The sequence below is a fragment of the Achroia grisella genome, unplaced genomic scaffold (genome assembly GCF_030625045.1).
Source record: "Achroia grisella isolate CSIRO2021 unplaced genomic scaffold, CSIRO_AGI_Agris_v1 utg6360, whole genome shotgun sequence".
NCBI classification, from domain to species: domain Eukaryota; kingdom Metazoa; phylum Arthropoda; class Insecta; order Lepidoptera; family Pyralidae; genus Achroia; species Achroia grisella.
Genome location: NW_026712972.1, coordinates 46,702 through 69,568, shown reverse-complemented (window position 1 = coordinate 69,568; position 22,867 = coordinate 46,702). Strand labels below are relative to the sequence as shown.

Below are 22,867 nucleotides of genomic sequence, written 5' to 3'. Positions count from 1 at the left end.
AATACATAAATGAGAGCCCACATTCAATTGTTAATGAATTAGTATATTAAATTAAAAAAAAAAATACCCGACTCCAAAACACTCAAAATAAAAATGAGACCAATTTGAAAGTATACTCTTTGATATAAAAAAAAAAGTTTTTTTCAAATCGGTGTAGAAATAAAGGAGTTATGAAGTAACAAACATTAAAAAAAACAGCCGAATTGAGAACCTCCTGTTCTTTTTTGGAGTCGACTAAAATTTCTAATTTTATTATTTTTATAGACTGAATTTTAAACAAATTTTCTTGGATTGAACTAGCTGTAGAAAACTTTGTATATATTTTATTAGTTAATTGTGTTTCGTAATTGATCAAAATAATATGTCTAATTGTTAGACATCTAAACCAAAAAAAAAAAAAAAATTACCTATAAATTATCATAAAGAAGAATAAAGAAACAAATAATAACATTATCCGCAATCCTAGTCATTCCCATTCCATTCGCACTAGACTAATTATTAAAAAAATATATATTACAGATACAAAGACCAAGAAATTCCCAGTGCTTGTCTTCATTCATGGCGACTCGTTTAGTGAGCTCCCACGTAACCCGTACGATGGCAGATACTGGCTGCCACGGTAATATAATGGTGATTACTTTAAACTTCAGATTGGGAATACTTGGTAAGTTTTTTTACTGAGGTACACTTGATCAAAATGTACGCCTATGTTGGTACCTCAATTTCATCTATTTTTTTTTATAATTAATTTCAATAAATTTTACAGTAGTAGTAAAAAGTCACTTCTATTGGTACCTCAGTTTCCCCAATTATTTTTTTTTTTATAAATAAACTCAAGAACTAAAATCCAACTATTGATAATCAGTTTATTTTACTGAGGTAGATATTGTAAATAGTCGCCTATGTTGGTACCTCAGTTTCAGGTAATAATTTTTTTTTATAAATAAGTTTAAAAACTAAAATCCGACTATTGATAATCAGTTTTTTACTGAGGTAGACAATATAAATAGTCGCCTATGTTAGTACCTCAGTTCCAGCTAATACTGTTTTTATAAATAAGTTTAAAAACTAAAATCCGACTATTGATAATCAGTTTTTTTACTGAGGTAGACAATATAAATAGTCGCCTATGTTAGTACCTCAGTTCCAGCTAATACTGTTTTTTATAAATAAGTTTAAAAACTAAAATCCGACTATTGATAATCAGTTTTTTTACTGAGGTAGACAATGTAAAAAGTCACCTATGTTGGTACCTCAGTTCCAGCGATTATATTTTTCTGTAAATAAGTTCAAAATCTAAAATCTAACTACTGAAAATCACGTACTAAAAGTAAATAACAAGTGGCGGTACAAATTTTTCACTGAAAGAATAAAGAATTTTTAAAAAAGGAATAAATGTTACATATTGTAAATTGTTGTACTGTGCGAAGAATCGAGCTCGCGAGTATTGGAAGTAAGTACATATGCTAAACCATATCGGTAATCGGTAATAGTCGCGAGCTCGATTCTTCGCACAGTACAACAATTTATATTCATAAGTATGATTGTTAGCATCGGTCTAGATATTTTCTAATTATGTATTAATTTCGTGTTTCTTCTTCTTCTTTTGTTCTTTTACCAGAATTCACTTATCGATGTTAGTACTGATATCTTAAGAAATCAAATCTTACAAAAGAACGCAATCTACGAAAGTTTATCAATCTACGCCAGACAACGTGTTTCATAAACAGAAATAATATATAAATAAATTTTTATAAACTTTTATCTAGGTTTTATGAAGCCAAGCACAACAGAACATGAATACGGTAATAATGGACTGCTGGATCAGCTTGCAGCACTCACCTGGATCAAGGACAATATACAGGATCTAAACGGAGATCCTACATCTGTGACACTGATGGGTCACGGTACGGGTGCAGCCTGTGTCAACTTTTTGATCCTATCACCTATATCTAATGGTAAGAACTTTGTTTTCAATAGTTCAGAACGAACAAAGATGGATGTATGGTAAGAATATTGATTTTTAATAATTTTAGATCGACTGTGTTAAAACTCATTTGACTAATTCTGACGGCAAGGAACTAGCTTTGCAAATGTTGTATGCATTAGAACTAGAGACGTTATTTCTTTCACACAACGCCAACTAGTTCTAAGTAAAAAATACGATATTTAAGTTTTTAGCACTCATAATACAAATTTTATAGTTATATATATATAAAAAAAAGATAGAACTAAGGTTGTGTAAAATGTTATCTGCTTCTTACCTAATTCAGACGGCAAGCAGCTTACTTTGCAACTGTTATATGCATTACAACTAGAGGCACTATTTATTTCACACAGCGCCATCTAGTTCTAAGCAAAAAATACAATATTTAATTCTAACCTAAAAATACGATATTTAAGTTTTTTACTACTCATAATACAAATTTTGTAGATAAAAAAATATATAAATAAGGCGGTGTAAAATGTCATTTGCTTCTTATCTAATTCTGACGGCCAGGAACCTGCTTTGTAAGCGTTGTGTACATTAGAACTAGAGGCACTATTGATTTCACATCGCGCCATCTAGTTCTGAGCAAAAAATACGATATTTAAATTTTTTAGTACTCAGAACACAAATTTTGTAGTTATATAAAAAAATATAGGCTGTGTAAAATGACATCTGCTTCTTCCCCAATTCTTATGATAAACAGCTTGCTTTACAAGCGTTGTATGAATTAGAACTAGAGACGTTATTTCTTTCACACAACGCCATCTAGTTCTAAGCAAAAATTACGATATTTAAGTTTTTTAGTATTCATAATACAAATTTTGTAGCTATACAAAAAATAGAAATAAGGCTGTGTACAAATCCATAAATAAATATTATTTTTTCGTAATCGTATTGTACATAGAAAATACCCAGATTAATACAACAAATCATACTCACGAATACAAATATTTGTACCGTACGAGGAATCAAACCCGCAACCGTTGGAGGTAACACGGTGTGCTAAACCGGTATACTACCAATGCCGATAATGCAGGTATTGTAACTAAAAATATAGAACCATATTTTCAATGCGTGCTTCTCAAATTACGTACACTCCATCAATGTTAATGCATCATTAAACTGAACCTTACACGTTGCATAATTAGAATTATGATGCCTATATTAGTTAGGTAATGATTTCAAAACACATTAATAAGTTTTCGTGTAGATTATTCATTACTAGCTACTCGCCCGGGCTTCGCATGGGTGTACATGTATCATATATATAAACCTTTGTTTGTTTTGTTTTAAAAATAATAATAATAATAGTACACACACACTCACACATACACACACGCGCTCACACGCACGCACATATGCGCGCGCGTACACACACGCGCACACACACATACACACACTCTGCACTTACTTGGTTTCGGCCCGTAAGTGTGGAGAAAACCAGCATAAGCTGAGAAAAAAAAAAAATTACAATAATCTCAGGACAATTCACACAGCACCATCTAGACCCAAGTTAAGCTAGCTAAAGCTTGTGTTATGAGTACTAGATACCTGATACATATACATAGATTTTTTTTTTGTAAATAAATACATATTATATATAGAAAACACCCAGACCGATACAAACAATCATACTCATGAATACAAATATTTATGCCGTGCGAGGAATCGAACCCGCGACCATCGGTCGTAAAGCGATGTGCTTGACCGCTAGACCACCGAGGTCGTCATATGTTTTGCTGTCTATTTCCCTCGTTTCTCGATAAAAATTGTAGGCATCGTTTCGCTTAGTACACTATATATGTAATTAGTATTGATATATACTGCTAGTAATTTGATATACAGCGACATCTATAAACACGACGTTCACAAATACACTTCACTTACTTTCTCCGATATTTTCTGTATTCTATTTTGTTCGTAATATGTCTGACTATATTATCTTTGTTTTTGTTATTATACGTTATTTCTTTTGTTAAAATATTTCATTTGTTCTCTTCATTTGGCTGGAAATAATATACTTTCAAATGTATAAATGTAAATGATATATATCAAAGTCGTGTTCATCTGTTGGTAATACATTTTTGTGTGTTTGGAAGGAAGTTAAATCAAATTGAAGTTCAAAAATTTATTCATGTGAGAGATTTTAGCCACTTATGAACATCTAATTTTTTATATTATAATATTTTCCCTACAGTCCAGTTCGGTATATAGATCCAATTGAGAAGAACTGGCAAGAAACACAATTGAATTATTTTTTTTAAAGCCAGTATATTTACACTGTATATTATATAGGTGTCTATGTCTAACATTAAATGAAAATCCCGTGCTATTACCATGCACGATCGTACTAATCAGGGAAATGAATCAAAAATTGTTTGCATGATTTGAACTCACGACTTTTTCTGATGTAAGTTGAAGCCACTAGGACTATGCTCTCTTCATTATTACATAGTATAAAACAAAGTCGCTGTCGCTGTCTGTCCCTATGTATGCTTAAATCTTTAAAATTACGCAACGGATTTTGAAGCGGTTTTTTTTAATAGATAGAGTGATTCAAGATGAAGGTTTATATATACTAATACATGTATATCTGTGTGAAGCCGGGGCGAGTAGCTAGTATTGTATAAATGGTATAAGGGGGAGGGAAAAAAGAGAGTCCTAGGTAGGCTGCATTGTTTAGTTATTGTCCCGCCTCGAAAAATGAGGATACAGGACTGGGTTAATAGATAATAATAATAATCTCAAGACAATTCACGAAGCCATAAATTGTTTTTTTTTTAAGGTTTATTCCATCGAGCCATTTTGATGTCGGGCTCAGCATTATCGGATTGGGCTATGACAAAGAATCCATTGCAATACACACTACAAGTAGCCCAGAGTATAGGCTGTAATCCCAGTTCAAAGAATCTGATGAGTTGTCTACAAATAAACCGTAAGTGTTTTTTTTATATATATATATATATATATATATATATATATATATATATATATATATTAAGTATTTATTACTTCATTTGCATTCCATAATATCACAATAAAGGTCTTATGCAAACATATGTATATGACATCTATATATCTATACATGTAAATAAAATTGGAGTGTCTGTTTGTAACATTGAAATAACGGTTTTTTACTACATGCATATTAATATAAATACGGTACATACACCAAAATAACATTTATTCCAATTTTTGTCTGTCTGTCTGTCTGTTTGTTCCGGCTAATCTCTGAAATGGCTGGACCGATTTTGACGAAACTTTTATTGGCAGGTAGCTGATGCAATAAAGAGTAACTTAGGGTACTTTTTTTAGAAAAATAAACTTAAATTCCACGTAGACGAAGTCGCGGGTACAACTAGTTCATGAATGTAATTGTAATTGTGTACACCGCAATTTAGTAGTACTTGTTCTTATGGACCCTTCATCGACATATATTTAACTGGTTTGACCTTTGTAGAGCGCGGGTCAGTTTTATAATTTGTGGGAACCCGGGCCTTTTTCAATTTGATCCACTTTTCTTTGAGCCTATATATCAATACCCAAAGCACGTACCTTTTGGTATAATCAGGCTAATGTATTTGTGAGTACAGTCAAAGCGGAAAAGATTTTAAAACTCTGCTCAAAATTTTTAATATTCACTTTTGTTTAATTTAAAAAAAAAGTTTAGGCTTTCAATTAGGTACAGCAAACAAATAAATAAGTATTAAAAATAATTTTGGCCTATTGAAACAGCGCCATCTAGTTCCAAACTAAGCAGAGTTTGTGTTATACCCATTACACAAGCTCTGCTTAGTCAGAAAACTAATGTAAATACTTAATTATAAATACATAGAAAAATCCAGGACGATAAATGCAGTTATACTCATGAATGCAAATGTTTGCTCCGTGCCAGGATCGAACCCGCGACCATCGCGAGTAATGATGTGTGCTAAACCGCTAGACCACCGAGTCCTCTTACGTTCATATGTTTTTATTCGTATATAGTTTGTATCGGTTTAGTATGTTATGTATATAATTATAAAAAATGTACCTGCATCATAATTTATTTAAGTAAGTGAAATATATAATATAGATACATATAAATATTTGAATTCATGAGTATAATGGTTTTTATCGTTGTGGGTGTTTTCTATAAATATTACCTTATGTATTGAGAAAAAAAAATCTATCTATTTATATCAATGATCTAGTACCTACAACACAAGCTCTGCTTAGATTTTTATGACGGACTAGTTTGATGCTGTTGGCCGCAGCTGGCCTTTACAGCTTCACCAGACGATAGGGGCGTGTGCAGATGGCACTCCAAACCCGCGGAAGGACTTATGGAGTGGCTGAAGGCCAACCCGCCTAACGGACTTTACTGTCTGAGGGTAACCCATAGTGGTGCCCTCAGACTCAGACACCGAGGGTTGGAGTCAGGGCTCAGGCCGACGTCATTTCTATCCCCGTATGAACTGAACGAGGGATCGATCAGAAGGACTGGTTAGATGGAAGTTAGATACTGTGAGAATTATCCAAGAGTAGTAATATTATATCATCGTTCGAAAAACACTTCTGCTGTTGATTATACAAATAAATAAATAAAAATTATGAGGCCTACGTTCCAACACAATTGTATTAAATATTAATGCCAATGAAAAATATTAGATTTTTCTTTACGTTATACTTTTTTGTAAATAACTAGCTTTTACACGCGATTTTGTCCGCGTAGTATTAAAATAAATAATAGAATAGAATAGAATAGAATAGAAAATCATTTATTCAAATAAAATTAATTTAAGCACTTTTGAATAGTCATAACAATTTGTTTTTTATCTACCACTCGTTCGGAAAGCTGTCTCATCACAAGAAGAACGAGCAAGAAACTTGTGTGTTGCTCTTTTAAATAATCCTTGTAATATTTGTCATAGGAAAGTATCCAGCGCTAAAGCGCTGTCGTTAAGCACAAAACCTGTGGTTTGATATTTAATGAAGCATCCTAAAAAGTGTGATTGTGTAGTACAATTACATCATTACATTACTCCACTTAAATGGATGCATCGCTTTGTGTGTTCTATCAAATATACAACGGACTGTATTCTGAAGATTTGTTGGACATACCTACGACTAGAGATGTGCTAACTCGTAATAAACATGACTCGAGTTAACTCGAGTTGACTCGTGTTACCTGGAATATTTTTTTTTAATTTTTCGAACAATTCTAATGTTTTTGGGCGCAGCTAGCCTTGACAGCTTCACCGAACTTTAGAGGGCGAGTAGAAATGGCACTTTAAAGCCGCGGAAGGACTTATGGAATACGTAACTATTTTATTGATAAGATAATCGGACGAATATGCGAAAGTAAAATGATAACAACCTCAAATCAATATTGAAATATGGTATTTGTGACGAGTGAAAATTGTATGATATAAAAATTTCATGTCATTGTCAGTTCGATGACAGAATCATGCTCTCGCTCTTTAATTTGATTCATTTATTTACCCAGTTGAATTCTTCCAACTCGAGTTGGCAGAATTCAACTCGAGTTAACTCGAGTTAGTAACTTGAGTTGACACATCTCTACCTACGACTACCTTTGAGCATTGCATCACTCGCCATCGACAGGGAATTCATCCCCACACTCTAGAACCAAAGTGGTTTCAGACTCTGTGGTTTCAGAGGAGCTTCCTCTACACACTTCGATTGTAGAATGAACTACCTGCCAAGGTTTTTGCGAATAACTACAGCATAGGGTTTTTCAAGAACGGTATATTATGGTTGTTTACGGATCGACAATGCGCACATGACACCCCTAGTGCCTCAGGCGTGTATAGGTTACGGTACCCCTTTACCATCAGATCCATACCAACGTAATCTAAATTAACTATTGCCATATCACAGTTTAAAAATTTAATTTTTATTCTACAGATTATCAGAGATCAAGAAGGTTCAGATATTGGCGAGAGAATTCGAGACGCCTCTAGGTCCCACGGTAGCCGGTAATTTCATAACCAACGAGCCTAAGGAGACGATGGAGTCTTTTCCTAACTTGTTGAGCAGGTAACAATACTTTTGCGTTTAATACACATCATCACTACATAGTATAAAACAAAGTTACTGTCGCTGTCTGTCTCTATGTATGCTTAAATCTTTAAAACTATGCAACGAGTTTTTTTAATAGATACAGTGATTCAAGAGGAAGGTTTATATCTATAATACATATACATCCGTGCAAACACGGGGCGAATATCGAGTATACTATATATACTATTATAATACTGAAGAGTTTGTTTGTTTGAACGTGCTAATCTCAGGAACTACTGGTTCGAATTAAAAAAATATTTTTGTGTCCAATAGTACATTTGTCGAGGAAGGCTTTAAGCTATATAACATTACGCTGCGATCAATAGGAGCGGAGCTGCAATGAAAATATTACAAAAGGTTGGGAAATGAAACACAGACGAAGTTGCACGGGTCAGCTACATAGTTATTAATATAGTTAAACCACAGATAACATAATATGTTAAACGTTGATGAGCAGTGAGCTCATGACCATTCATTTTAAAACACCGCGGCTAGTGCAATCTAGTCGAAACGACGAGATGTAATTATCTATACATATAAATACAATTGGAGTGTCTGTTTGTAATATTGAAATAACTTATTTTACCTAAATGTCGTTTGGCTAAAGTTAGTAATTCGTTTTATGGCAATTGCGTAAGGTTTTACAATAAAATACCAGAGTCTGTTATAAATCTGCCAGAAAAAAGATTTAAATGTCAAATAAAACACTTCCTTTGCAAAAAAGCCTACTATAAAATTGAAGAATTCGTTAACGATAATAATGTTTTTGTAGAAAAATTTTAAATACATAGCACTGACAATATTATCTGATTACACTAATAATGAGTGCGTAGCGATTTCTATGTTGATTGTCGCATGCCTCTTACTTGTTACACTGTAATTATTTATATAAAAAAAACATCTATCAAAAAGAGCAACACACAAGTTTCTTGCTCATTCTTCTTGTGATGAATCTGCATTCCGAATGAGTGGTAGAATCAAAATATGACTATTCAAAAGTGCTTGTAATGAGTTTATTTGAATAAAGATTATTTCTATTTCTATTTCTATTTCTACTGTTTTTTACTACATGCATATAAATATAAATACGGTACATATACCAAAATAACATTTTTTACAATTTTAGTCTCTCTGTCTGTCTGTCTATTTATTCCGGCTAATTTCGACCTTTTTTGACGGGACTTTTTTGGCTGGTAGCTGATGTAATAAGGAATAACTTAGGCTACTTTTTATTTTAGTAAAACAAAGTTAAATTCCATGCGGACGAAGTCGCGGGAACAGCTAGTAGAATATCAAATGCTTATTTTTTTCTTATTCAGATATCAACTTCTAAGCGGAGTGACAGAAATGGAGAGCTATCACGATTTCGGGGTCATTGAACTCGACCATGGTATTCTAGAAAATCAAAGGGATGATTTTATTGTCAAATATAATAAAATTATTTTCGAAGGGGCTGGTAGAGAGGCATTGAAGGATATATTGAAACAGTAAGTATGGATTTTATTTATTTTATCTAACTATACTCCATATTACTTATATAAGACGACAAGCTCAGTATTCTAGCGGTGCTACACCGCTTTGCTTCTAATGGTCGCGGGTTCGATTCCTCGCACGGTGTAAACATTTCTTTCATAAGTATAATTGTTTGCATCGGTCTGGATGTTTTCTGTGTATATTATTTATGTATTTACCAAAAAAAATCGAAGTATTTTTATCAATTACATAGTACCAGTAACAAAAGATTTAGCTAGATTAACTTGGGCCTAGATGGCGCTGCGTGAATTGTCCTGAGATTATTATTAATATTGTTATATAATAAAAATATGAATGTGGATGGATGTAAAGGGAGGGGACGCCCTAAGAAAAGATGGATGGATTGTGTGAAAGATGATATGAATAAAAGAAGAGTATGTTCAGATATGACGACCGATAGAGAGCAGTGGAAGAGAATGACATACTGCGCCTATCACAAATAATGGGATAAAGGCAAGGCAATGATGATGATATATATTCAAATTTATATCTGTAAATGTCGTATATGAATAAATTATTTTTACTTAGACATTTATTTTTTTAAAGTGTGATTTATTTTACCAATATAGCCAGACAGGAGACTGACATTTAGTTGAGTTGCACTCTACCTATATATTAGACACCACATCTGTTTATAGTCCAAGCGACACATTGCAACTTTTTTTTAAATTAAAAATGTTTATAGTCCAAGTGACTGATTGCAAGTTTTCTTTATAAATAAAAATTAAAAAAAAAACTTCGACAATTTTTTTAAGGTATTCACCATCGAAACTGGACCCTCAGCGTTGGAGCGTAGAAGCTAACAGGGATGTGATATTAAATATATTCAGCGACGCCAGAACTCTTTCTCCAGCCATCAATTTCGCGAACTACCAATCAAAAGCCAATAGACAATCGTATTTCTACGTATTTGGACACAATTCTGTCAGCACAGACTATGCACCGGTGAGTTTTATATGTATACCAGCTGACACGCGACTTCGTCCGCGTGGAATTTAACTTCATTTTTCTAAAATAGAAGTAGCCTAAGTTACTCCTTATTATTTTAGCTACCTGCCAAAAAAAGTCCCGTCAAAATCGGTCCAGCCTTTTCAGAGATTAGCCGGAACAAACAGACAGACAGACAAAAATTATAAAAAATGTTATTTCGGTGTATGTACCGTATTTATATTCATGTAGTAAAAAACGGTTATTTCAATTTTACAAACAGACACTTCAATTTTATTTACATGTATAGAAGTACACCCATGAGAAGCCGGGGCGAGTAGCTAGTAAAAAATAAATAATTTATAAATGTAATTGTAATTGTGTACACCTTAATTTAGTAGTACTCGTTCTTATGGATCATCGACATATTATTTAACTGTTTGACGCAGTGTGTAAAAAACGATTATTTCAATATTACAAACAGACGCTCCAATTTTATTTATATGTATAGATTAGCTGTAACAAACACCAATCCATGCTCAAAAAATTACAAGTCCATACCACGATACCACAATTTACCACTCTTGACATTTCGACTAATTTGCACTCACGTCACGCTTTGACTGGAGTAACAGCGACGTCAATGTAGATAGGTACCGGAAGGTTTTTCTTCAACCGTTACTAGATTGTCCAACAAAAGATCGCGACACAGCAATCAGGGTATCTGCATTGACATCGTCGGTACTCAAATCAGTTTCTCAAGCCGTGACCACGGCTAGTGCAACCTAGTCGAAACGTCGAGAGATTTAAAATTAGTCGTGTTAAGACCCGGTTAATAATATAAGAAATATAAATACAAATAATCTTTATTCAAATAAACTCAATACAAGCACTTTTGAATAGTCATATTTTTGATTCTACCACTCATTCGGAACTCAGATTCATTACAAGAATAATGAATAAGAAACTTGTGTGTTGCTCTTTTGAATGGATGTTTTTTTTATGTAAATAATTACATAATAACAAGTAAGAGGCATGCGATAATCAATATAGCAACCCCTACGCACTCATTCTTAGTGCAATCAGATAATATTGTTAGCGCTATGAATAAATATATAATAGTAATCTCAGGACAATTCACACAGCGCCATCTAGACCCAAGTTAGTTACTATAGGTAATAGATAACTGATACATATACATACATATATATATTTTTTGTAAATAAATACATTTTATACATAGAAAACACCCAGGCCGATACAAACAATCATACTCATGAATACAACTGTTTGTGCCGTACGATGAATCGAACCCGCGACCATCGGTCGTAAAACAGTGTGCTAGACCGCTAGACCACCGAGGTCATAATATATATATTTAATGTACATTAAATACAAAAGTTTAAAAATAGACACAGTATTACATTGATGAACACCAAAATAATTTTCTCAAAGGAATCTTTATTTAAAACACAATAACAGAAAACCACTGAGTCGACTTAAAATAAACTTTCTATTCGACGCTATCAATATTTTTACTTATTTGGAATACACCGTCTGTTCATTTTCCTTTCGCTGAAGAAAGGCAGGTGTCATTCAAGTGTAAATAATAAATACGTCGAACTATTAAGTAGAGACAACCGATGAAAAAGTTTCACGAACAATACTCACTCAATCACAAAAGCAATGGCAAACGTATTTTTGAGAGCTCAATACCAACAGGTTACAGACATACAGACAACAGAGACTTCGCTTCGCTTTGTGTGTTCTACAGATTATACAACGGACTGTGTTCTGAGGAATTGTTCGACATGATGCCGACGGCCACCTTTTACCATCGCTCCGCTCGCGGTTTATTTCAATATCACAAACAGATACTCCAATTTTATTTATATATATAGATAAAACTTTAATTTTGCATTAGAGGGCATATATATAGTAGAGTAATCTTAATATTAATCATTACATAGTATAAAACAAAGTCACTGTCGCTGTCTGTCCGTCCCTATGTATGCTTAAATCTTTAAAACTACGCAACGGATTTTGATGCGGTTTTTTTAATAGATAGAGTGATTCAAGAGGAAGGTTTATATATATAATACATGTACACCTGTGTAGATATATATATATATATATTATAAACGCTAATGTTTGTGAGTATGAATGTTTGTTACTCTTTCACGCAAAAACTACTGAACGGATTTTGATGAAACTTTTCAATAATATAGCTTATGTATCAGTATAACATATAGACTATATTTTATATAAAATTTAACGCAGGTAGAACCGCGGGCACAGCTAGTAATATTAATATAAATATAAAAAAAATACACAACATTGATCAGTTAACAAAATAGAATATTCGACGACCTCGGTGGTCTAGCGGTTTAGCATGCCGCTTTACTTCCAATAATCGCGGATTCGATTCCTCGCATAGCACTAACATTTTGTATTCATGACTATGATTGTTTGTGTCGGTCTGAGTATTTTCTATATATAATAATTATGTATTTTCGAAAAATAAAAATATCTATGTATTTGTATCAGTTATCTAGTAATACACACATACATAACACAAGCTTTAGCTAGCTTAGCTTGTTGACAAAGTTTCATACAAACTTTCATCCCCTATTTTATCCCTTTGGGGGTAGAATTAATCAAAATTCTTAGCGGATGCCTACGTCATAACGTCTACCTGCATGCCAAATTTCAGCCCGATCCATGCAGTTGGGCGGTGCGTTGATAGATCACTATGTCAGTCACCTTTGAGTTATATATATTTAGATAGAAATAATAGTAATGATTGATTTCTAATATGAATTCTTTGAATTTCAGTTAAACAAAAGCGTCCACGGCGAGGAATTGCCGTATGTATTGGGAGTACCTCTTGGCGGTGCGAATACGCACTTCCATACAGAATATACGCAGAAGGAGAAGCTGTTGAGTGAAGTAATGATGAGATTGTGGACGAACTTCGTAAAAATCGGGTAAAAAGCTTTTTTATTTTTTATATTACGTGACGTAGATCTGCATGTCCATCTGTCATAGATGGACATGCAGATACCTAATGTGGCAACCTAGGATGGCAGACCAATTGTCAGATGGTCTGACATCAACCAGCGATTAATATTTATTGATACATTGATCAATATATATGATAAAATGGAGATCCCGCGCTCCAACCAGAATCTTTTGAAGAACCCAGTAACTTACAAACCTGTTTTTGAGTACGTCATATCAACATTTCAAGATTTATAACTTGTGAAGATAATTATTTGGAAAAAAATATATGAAAACACTACTGAATACAATGGCTGTATGGGCTGAGTCCTTTTGCCTTTCCCTGAAAAGGGAAAAACAGAACAAAAAAAATGACAACTGGGCCTACCTAGATAAGTTGTGCCGAAAATTGAACAGAGTGGAAATTATGCAAGAGGCGTACGTCCGAGTGGACTGACAGACACTGAAAGAGAAGAGAAGAGACGACTCTATATTATATAATATATACGCTATACTCTACGATCAATACCAGCAGAGCAAGAATGAAAAATGTTTCAAAAACGGGGAAATCTTACTAATAAGGAATAAATAATGCAACAGGATATTGTAGGCGGCCGTTTGTGCGTCACGTAATAAATTTTCTTTTCTCAGATTTATAAATTAATAACGAATTGCTTTAGGAAATAAGTTAAATAACTCCAAAGAACCACTTATCATTCTTGAGATCACAGCAGGCGCCATGTTTTCGACTGTGTGATTAATGATTAAATGATGAATATTTTCAAGCGTTCAAAAGCGAATTTGTAAACGAAAACACATTTTTTTTACTCTGTTTATATTTAATTCTTTTACTTTATACGGCTAAGATTTTTAACTCTCTATAAATGTTTAGATAAAATAAATTCATAACGAAATCTATACTAAGTAATGTATATTTGAAATATTCTAATAATCTATATATTCCATTCTAGAATAGAATAGAATAGAAAATCATTTATTCAAATAAACTATATCTTATATATACAATTCTCGTGTCACAGTTTTCGTTCCCATACTCCTCCGAAACGGCTTGACCGATTCTCATGAAATTTTGTGAGCGTATTGAGTAGGTATGAGAATCGGCCAACATCTATTTTTCATCCCCCTAAATGTTAGGGGTAGTCCACCCCTAATTTTTTTTTTATTTTAAGGCAAAACAACTTTTGCCGGGACAGCTAGTCATATATAAATATCTATATGTCATAGTTATTATTCTTTTAATCTACCGCACATTTGGAAAGTTGTCTCATCACAAGAACAAGCAAGAAACTTGCGTGTTGCTCTTTTAAATAATCATTGTAATTTTACATTTCCAATTCGAAACGTGCGAATACAAATCACTAACTAGCATTAATTTATTAACTTCAGATATTAAGTACACCATAAGATTAAGTACACACCAGTTCCTATAAGCAGCATTCATTCACGAGTATGACGTATCAGCCAGTTTACCAATTCTCCGAAACGGCTTAGACGATTTTGATGACATTTTATATATATACTCGGTACGTCTAAGAATAGGTTGTTATCCCTGAAATAAGGGTGCCCTCTGAAATTTTCTATTTCTGCAAATAAATAAAATTGGAGTATCTGTCTGTTTGTTCCGGGTAATCTCTGAAATAGCTGGACCGATTTTGACGGGACTTTTGTTGGCAAGTAGCTGATGTAATAAGGAGCAACTTAGGCTACTTTTATTTTAGAAGAAAATATTTTAGTAAAATTCCACGTGGACGAAGTCGCGGGAACAGCTAGTATGTAATATATATACAAATCTCGCGTCACAGCGTTATTTCTCTGAAACGGCTTAACCGATTTTGATGAAGATTTATATATATACTCGGTAGGTCTAAGTAGAAGTTATTTATTTTTATATCGCTAATCGATAAGGGTAACATATTCACAATTTGTTTTACTTTTTTACAATATTTATACCTATGTATTTTTAATGCTACATCATAAAAAATAAATATATTTACCTAAATATCACCCTTCTACAACCAACCTCTTTTTTTAAATAGCAAAATATATCGGTCTGGTTGTTTTCTATGTATAATTTTACGAAAAAAAAAATATCTATGTACTTGTATCAGTTATCTAGTATCTGTAACATAAGCTGTACCTAACTTAACTTGGGAACAGATGGCGCGACTAGATGTGAATTGTCCTGAAATTATAAAAAAAAAATACGAGTATACAATAAATTTCGAATAGAATAGAAAATCATTTATTCAAATAAACTTACATTGAAGCACTTTTGTATTTGAATAGTCATAACATTTTTTTTTAAACTACCGCTCATTAGGAATGGTGTCTCAGCAAAATAATAACAAGCAAGAAACTTGTGTGTTGCTCTGAATATTAAAGTAAATAAACGTCCAATGAATGTATTTTAATTATTGGCCTACTTTGTCCTTGTTTAAGCTTATTTTTTAATTTAGGAACGTCTTTGTGTAACTAGAATAATTGCGATTAAAATTTCACGAAGTACTTGCTGGAAGCAGCGAATAAACGGCTGTAATATATAAAATGTTTATAACATAGGTTGTAGTGTTTATTACATATATGTTATCACATTTGTTATCATTACATAGTATAAAACAAAGTCGCTCTCGCTATCCGTCCCTATGTATGCTTATATCTTTAAAACTACCTTACTAAGATTAACTAAGATTTTTAAAGATTTAAGCATATATAGGGATGGACAGACAGCGACAGCGACTTTGTTTTATACTATGTAATGAGTATAAACGCAAACTTTGTGGGTATGGATGGATGTTTGTTACTCTTTCACGCGAAAACTGCTGAACGGATTTTGATGAAACTTTACAATAATGTAGCTTATATATCAGAATAATATGGGATATAATTTAAAAATATATTATGTAAATTGGGCGAAATATAATGATAAATGTCAAGTAAGTATGCAGACGAAGTGTGTCAGCTAGTTATAGATAAAAAAGTCTGTAATAGACCTAACATGAATAAAGATATTTTGTTTTGATTTGATATATCATTAATATAGTACATAATAATTAACCTCTGCATACAAAAATTCATTTATACTACAATAAGTTTTTTGCTAGACCTACAGTCACTGGCAGTTTTTATATTCGTTTATCCATATTTAAAATATGAGAGTTCTTTTTATACAATTGTTTTATTATTACTTCTGTTACTGCGCTTTCTTATAATAAACGTCTCTACAAGTATCTCTTCATTATATTTATATTCATTCATTTTTACTTTTTTTTTATTTTGTTTTTTAATTTCAGTACGCCCAACACACAAAGCGTGAATAAGTACTTCACGTTAGACCACAAACACTGGGGTCAGTACAATGTGGAATGGCCGGAGTACGATGTCGAGCATCAGTCGTATTTGAAGTTGGGTAAGTCGTCACCTGAAATATATTCTGAAATTGTCTTTTATCTATACACTAGCTGTTGTTCTGTCTATGAATAATAATAATAATAATAACACCAGTCACACAATAAGCACACACACTCACACATACACACATACACATACGCGCTTGGTTTTGGCCCGTAAGTGTGGAAAAAACCAGCAAAAGCTGAGAAAATGCAACAATAGCGTAAATAATAATAATAATAATCTTTATTTTAGTGCTCACAAGGAAATATTACAATATGAAAAGAAAAATTAATAAATTTCACCTTACAAGTTATTCCTTTTGAGAGTCTGGAGTCTGAACTAGAAAACCTATACTACAGATCTCCAAGCTCTCTCCGGGGACTTACTGTGCTATTGTAATACATCTTAAAAATATTACATGTACATATTTGTGAGGTGAAGTTGTAGAATTTGTCGCTAGGTGTGGAGTATGTGATAGTTAGTGGCGTGTATGTGTGTGATTTCCCATTGGTATAATTAATAAAAGATTGACATATTCTTAATTTGTTCCCTTCGTAAGAACATTCTGTTGACAACAACAAACCCAACAAAAAAGAATAGGCGTAATCGGTTCAGTCGATCACTCGCGATGTCCTATGGAAATAGATAATAATTTCTATATATATAAAAGATACAATAAAAATTAACTGATCGCTGTCTGTACGTGGATGATATATGAGAAAAACTATTATTGGATGACTTTATGAATGTAATAGAAATCAAAACAATGATTTTAAATAATGTAAATGTGTAAGTAGTGAAAAGTAGTGGGTTGTCTAACGGTGTTGTATAGGATCCATTTTGGCAAATGTGTTTAAAAACTGCAAAACCTCATTCCTCCAGCACTGTTCCATCAACGTACAATAAGACGTAGAGAGCAGCTCCACACATACGCTGTTGATATCCCAGCTGCTCGAACTAACCGTTTTGCATCAACTTTCCTTGTGCGACCAGCTAAGGAGTGGAACTCTCTACCAGCGTCTATTTTTCCGGCCTCTTACAACATTGGGTCTTTCAAGTTAAGAGTGAATAGGCACTATTTGAGCTTGCGTGTACCAGCTTAGACCGCATCATCACTTAACATCAGCTGAGATTGCGGCCAAACGCGCTCAAATTTAAATATAAATAAAGTAGTTAAAATGTCCTACATGAATAAATGCTTTTATAGTTGAGTAGGCATTTTTTAATAAAATATAATTTTTCCACTGGTATGAAGATCTGAACCTAAGTTCAAGATGATTTAAGGTTCAAAATTCCAAACTTAAGAATTCACAAAGGACCTTTTGGCCCTTCGTGTACGTCATATTTTTATCCCTATCATCCGGTCCAGTTCCTCAAACAACTCCAGTTGAGAAGAACTAGTATGAAACTCGACTGATACATTGTTATATTTCATTATTCTTTCGTTTCAGTCAGTTTCAATCTTCAATAACATTTTTCAAAATACCTTAGTAGGTATTTTGAAAAATGTTATTGAAGATGGATAGTTCCAGTTCGGCTAGCTTTTAACTTCGTTTGCGAAGAACTGGCAAGAGACTCGACTGGTATATTCTTTTATGTTAGTATTATTCCTTTTCAATCAGTTTCAACCTTTTTCAGATATACCACCGTACATCAGCAGTCTGTATCGTTCGAACTACACGAACTTCTGGCTTGAGACGTTACCTAAAAAGATGAGGAGGTTCCTTATTGATCCACTACTCGAGTACACTCCTAGGCCGACCACACAGAAACCTAAGTCAACACACCGTGTCCCAGGTGAAGCAACTACAAAGCACTCATATTATTAGCAATATTCCTAATGAATTTCCTAGCGAGATCATACTTGAACGAATATATTGATAATCGATCACGTACTCATTACATACTTGTACGTGTTCTACGCACGGATGAAATTTATATAAATAATGTACAAAAATATTATCCTCTGGGAAAATTATGACATCAATATGTAATTCAGACCTATTATATACAAAATAGAAAATAAGTTTATTAAAAAAAATTAACAATTTATTTTATTCGATTACACATAATGAAGTAAATAAAGCAAGTTTTGAGGTTAACCATGAAATAATAGTATAATTTATAAATTTATATTACAATAACACTGTGAGCAATATAGTAGAGTTAGCAATCAAAAAGGAAAACAGAAGTATACAGTTTATCTCTGTAATAGTTGATTGTATATTATAAGAACGGATTATTGATTATACAAAAAGTGAGTATAGAAAGGTACTGATTAAATAAGAAATCAAATAAAATATAGCAAAGCGTAGCCTCTACTTACTATGCTGTATAGTTTTGGATATAATTTAAACATAAATAGTTCATTAAACGGCTTAGATTTTTTTTTATTACAAATGTTATTTACAGACGATATTAGAGTTATTGTAGTGATATATGAGTGAATGACATGAATACGACCGCAGACTACAATATCTGTAATAATCTACGTGTCAAATAATTCAATAATAATTCTATGTATACTCCACAGATCCAATCCAAAAAATATGGAAGCCTCAAGTGGCGGAGCCTCCTCGATATAGTGCTCCTACATATGGTAGGGTTCGATTGTACTCTCCTCCGGAGACGCGATCAGAGCCAGATATAATATATGGGCAGACACAGTCAATGAAACCCATTCCACGTACAGTACCACCGAATTTAATGGACAAAGCAGTTCAACCTACTGAGAAACCTCTAAATCCTAATTTACCAGTAAAGATGTCTGGCGCTACTGTAACCCTTATTATATCACTCGGTATATTATTCTTAGCTGTAAATGTAGGTATATGTTCCATATTATACTTTAAGAAACGTAAGTTACGTATTCGAGAGCAAGCTTTTGAAATCCCTCGACAACCTCGTGCAGATGTCGGGGAAGTTGATGTAATAGGACAAAAAGGTTCCAAAGATGACAAAAGTGCTTTACAGACGTTTAAAAATGGTTGCAGCGTTATAAAGTCTATGAGTTTTAATAAATTACGTGATAAAAAAAAGCACAAGAAAAAGTCGGAACCATGTAAAACACCTAAGTCTGATGATTCAGGAGGATTTAGAGAAAGATTTCAATTGAGAAGACATCTATCTACTAGCACATTGGATGCGCATACAAAGGTAAGAGACTGGATTGCTAACGAAGTTATGCATAGATGTTCTCCAGGCATTATGAGGAAATCAAACTCCGATTTAAACAACGACAAAATGTTGACTGTAATTAAACCTTTTACTAGATCCGAAGAATTATTATCCGATGTAAAGCGTTCTAAAAAAGAAGTCAACAATGTTGAAGATGTGAATTCAACAAATAATGCTTACAGAAAATCTGGTAACAAAACAAGAACGTCTGAGAAAACCACTTCAACATCTGCCCTAGACTCACACTCTTCTATAGGAAGCAACAAAAATTCAACATTGAGTATAAAACAGACTAGAAAATCTAGTGATTCTCTCAGAAGCAAGGGAACAGAAAGTATTAAATCAAAGAAAGTATCTGTAGCAATCGACGCTACACCAGCTGCACGTACAAACTCTATACTAAAACAAGAGCCGATAGAAATTTATAAATCATTTGACTGTGGAGAAACAAGGCATTCCAATAATGAAAATATACTAGAAAAATCTAGAACTGAAGACGATATTAATTTGAATATAGTACAAAATAACCCTGTTGATGAAATTAATGAAACAAAAACATATACTAACGTAGTAATGTTGTCAGTTGACCAAGAAAAACCGTTAAGAATTTCTCACAAACATTCCTCTTCAGATCCTGTAACTGATGTTAACTATGATAAACTTATGAAAGATAAAAGAGAGTGTGGTAATCAAATTATTAATATCCTTCCTCCTGTTACTTTTAGAAATGATATAAATGTAACATCATATGATGAACGTACCAAAGTTGAACCTTTGACTGCTGAAGAAGCTTTATTAACTATAAAAAGAAGAAACTTTCCGAAAGTACTTCCAGATTTACCTAAAACGCAAAAACGATTATCCTTACAACCTACTAGTTTACAAACATTTCGAAATTATATTGAAAATGCAGATAATCAATGTGATCGCCCTAAAGTCCCACCACAGCCTCCTCCTAGAACAACAACGTTAGATCGTCGCCTTGCTTACAGAAATACAAAACCTTTAAACTCTTTCGATTCCTTTAAATCCAGTAAAATATCGGAAACATATAATTCTGATAATAATTATGAAAATATTGATTCTTTAACACCACATTACGACTCCAGTCAAACAAATATCAGACTACCTGATTCTATCACGCAAAAAAGTCCAACTGGTTCAGTAATAACAACACCAATAGAAAGAGACTATCCTAAAGTGATAATAGCATCAAGTAACATTCCATTATTACAAGATCCGAGGATAATTATAAAAGCCCCCTCAAGTCAAATAGAATTACCATCTAATATTCCCAGAATAAGATTACCTGATGATTTTCATTCTCAAGCAGGTTCCATAACATCTTTTTCTTCATTCTGTTCTGATGACGAAGAAAATATAGATGACGAAGAAGAAGAAGATTTCTTAGATGATCTCACAGAAGACAAACTTATAAAAGAATTGGTTGGTGGAATAGAATCGCCAACTAATATGAGTGAAACGTTGTTAGATACTAAAGGGCCGGATACAATATTTGAAAAAAAATTAGAGATCGTACCAGTAAAAATAAATAAGAGAGAAGTTGCTCCTAAGAGCAATGAAGATTATATTTATATATCTGATTTGCACTTACCTGGTATAAGTGAATTAGATAAAACGGCCCAAATCAAACCAAATTTTAGTTTAAATAAACTTCAACATAGAACAGAAAGTATCCATAGGCCCCCAGAAAAGGCTGTAAAATTAAAACCAAAACGATCAATCAAGCCTGCTTCAATTTTGTCTAAAAGTATTAAAGGTAAGAAGGGCAGTAATAAAAGCAAAAGCAGTTCTAGTACATTGGAGTATTCAAATTCCGGATCTTCTAATGACACAGAAACAAGTACTGGCACGGTAAAAAAAATTGAAATAAAGAAAGATTTAAAACCTTAGAGAATATATATGCGGTATATATACAGATGTTCCAGCAAGATTATAAAGTATGTTAATTAAATTTATTTCTATCCACATGAATACCACGCCAAACATAATTGTAATGCATTTAAAATATACTATTATTCATACATTAATCTAATTATTATTTTATTTAAACCATAAAATAAAAGTGCTACACCCAATTTTTCATTCTCGTATGATCAATGCATAATTAGCGAGTTACTTTAATATTCCATTATATTTGTTTGAACGATAAGCTATTTGATACGTCTGCATAAATAAGGCATTCAAACTTTACACAGTTTAATGAAAACAGTTATAATAAAACCCGAGGAATTAAGTGATCTTTCGCAGCATCTCCGATCTTTGCCTTCAAATGCTGTGACTTTGGAAGCCCGCTTGATCCTTGACGTGGCCTAAGTTACAAACGTATTCATTCTGATATATTTGTAATCTTTTTTGTTTAATTCAATAAAATATTGGATTTAACAAACTAATTTTTGCGCGTATAATTAACGTGTAAATATCATCAAATAAATTGCGTTAGGACCTAGGAATTACTAGAGCAGTAAAAAATACATCAATTTAAAGAATTGAACGACAATGGTGGTGTAGCGATTTAGCATACCTTGTTACTTTAGAAACTTTTGAAAGTATATTATATACAGTCAGAATACTGAGTATATAAATAGTCAAGGGGATTTAAGACAAGCATAATATAATGAGAGCAAAGAAATAGCACTGATGATTGGCAAATATTTTACTCTGACTCACGTCATATATAAATAAATTAATAAATATAAGATAGCATATACAATTAAAAAGATATCTAGACGTCGTGCCGTG

General features: G+C 32.8%; 1 protein-coding gene across 1 annotated transcript; it reads left to right on the top strand.

The window, feature by feature from the left end:
* The first annotated feature begins 597 nt into the window (after nt 1–597).
* On the top strand, nt 598–22,141 carry LOC131849096 (uncharacterized). The gene is made up of 11 exons (XM_059199084.1): nt 598–664; nt 1,770–1,958; nt 4,776–4,925; nt 5,451–5,457; nt 7,901–8,032; nt 9,376–9,543; nt 10,345–10,534; nt 13,352–13,503; nt 16,828–16,943; nt 18,566–18,724; nt 19,461–22,141. Exons 1-11 carry the CDS (start codon nt 598–600, stop codon nt 22,016–22,018), a joined length of 3,888 nt encoding a protein of 1,295 aa, XP_059055067.1. The 3' UTR covers nt 22,019–22,141.
* Nucleotides 22,142–22,867: the final 726 nt, after the last annotated feature.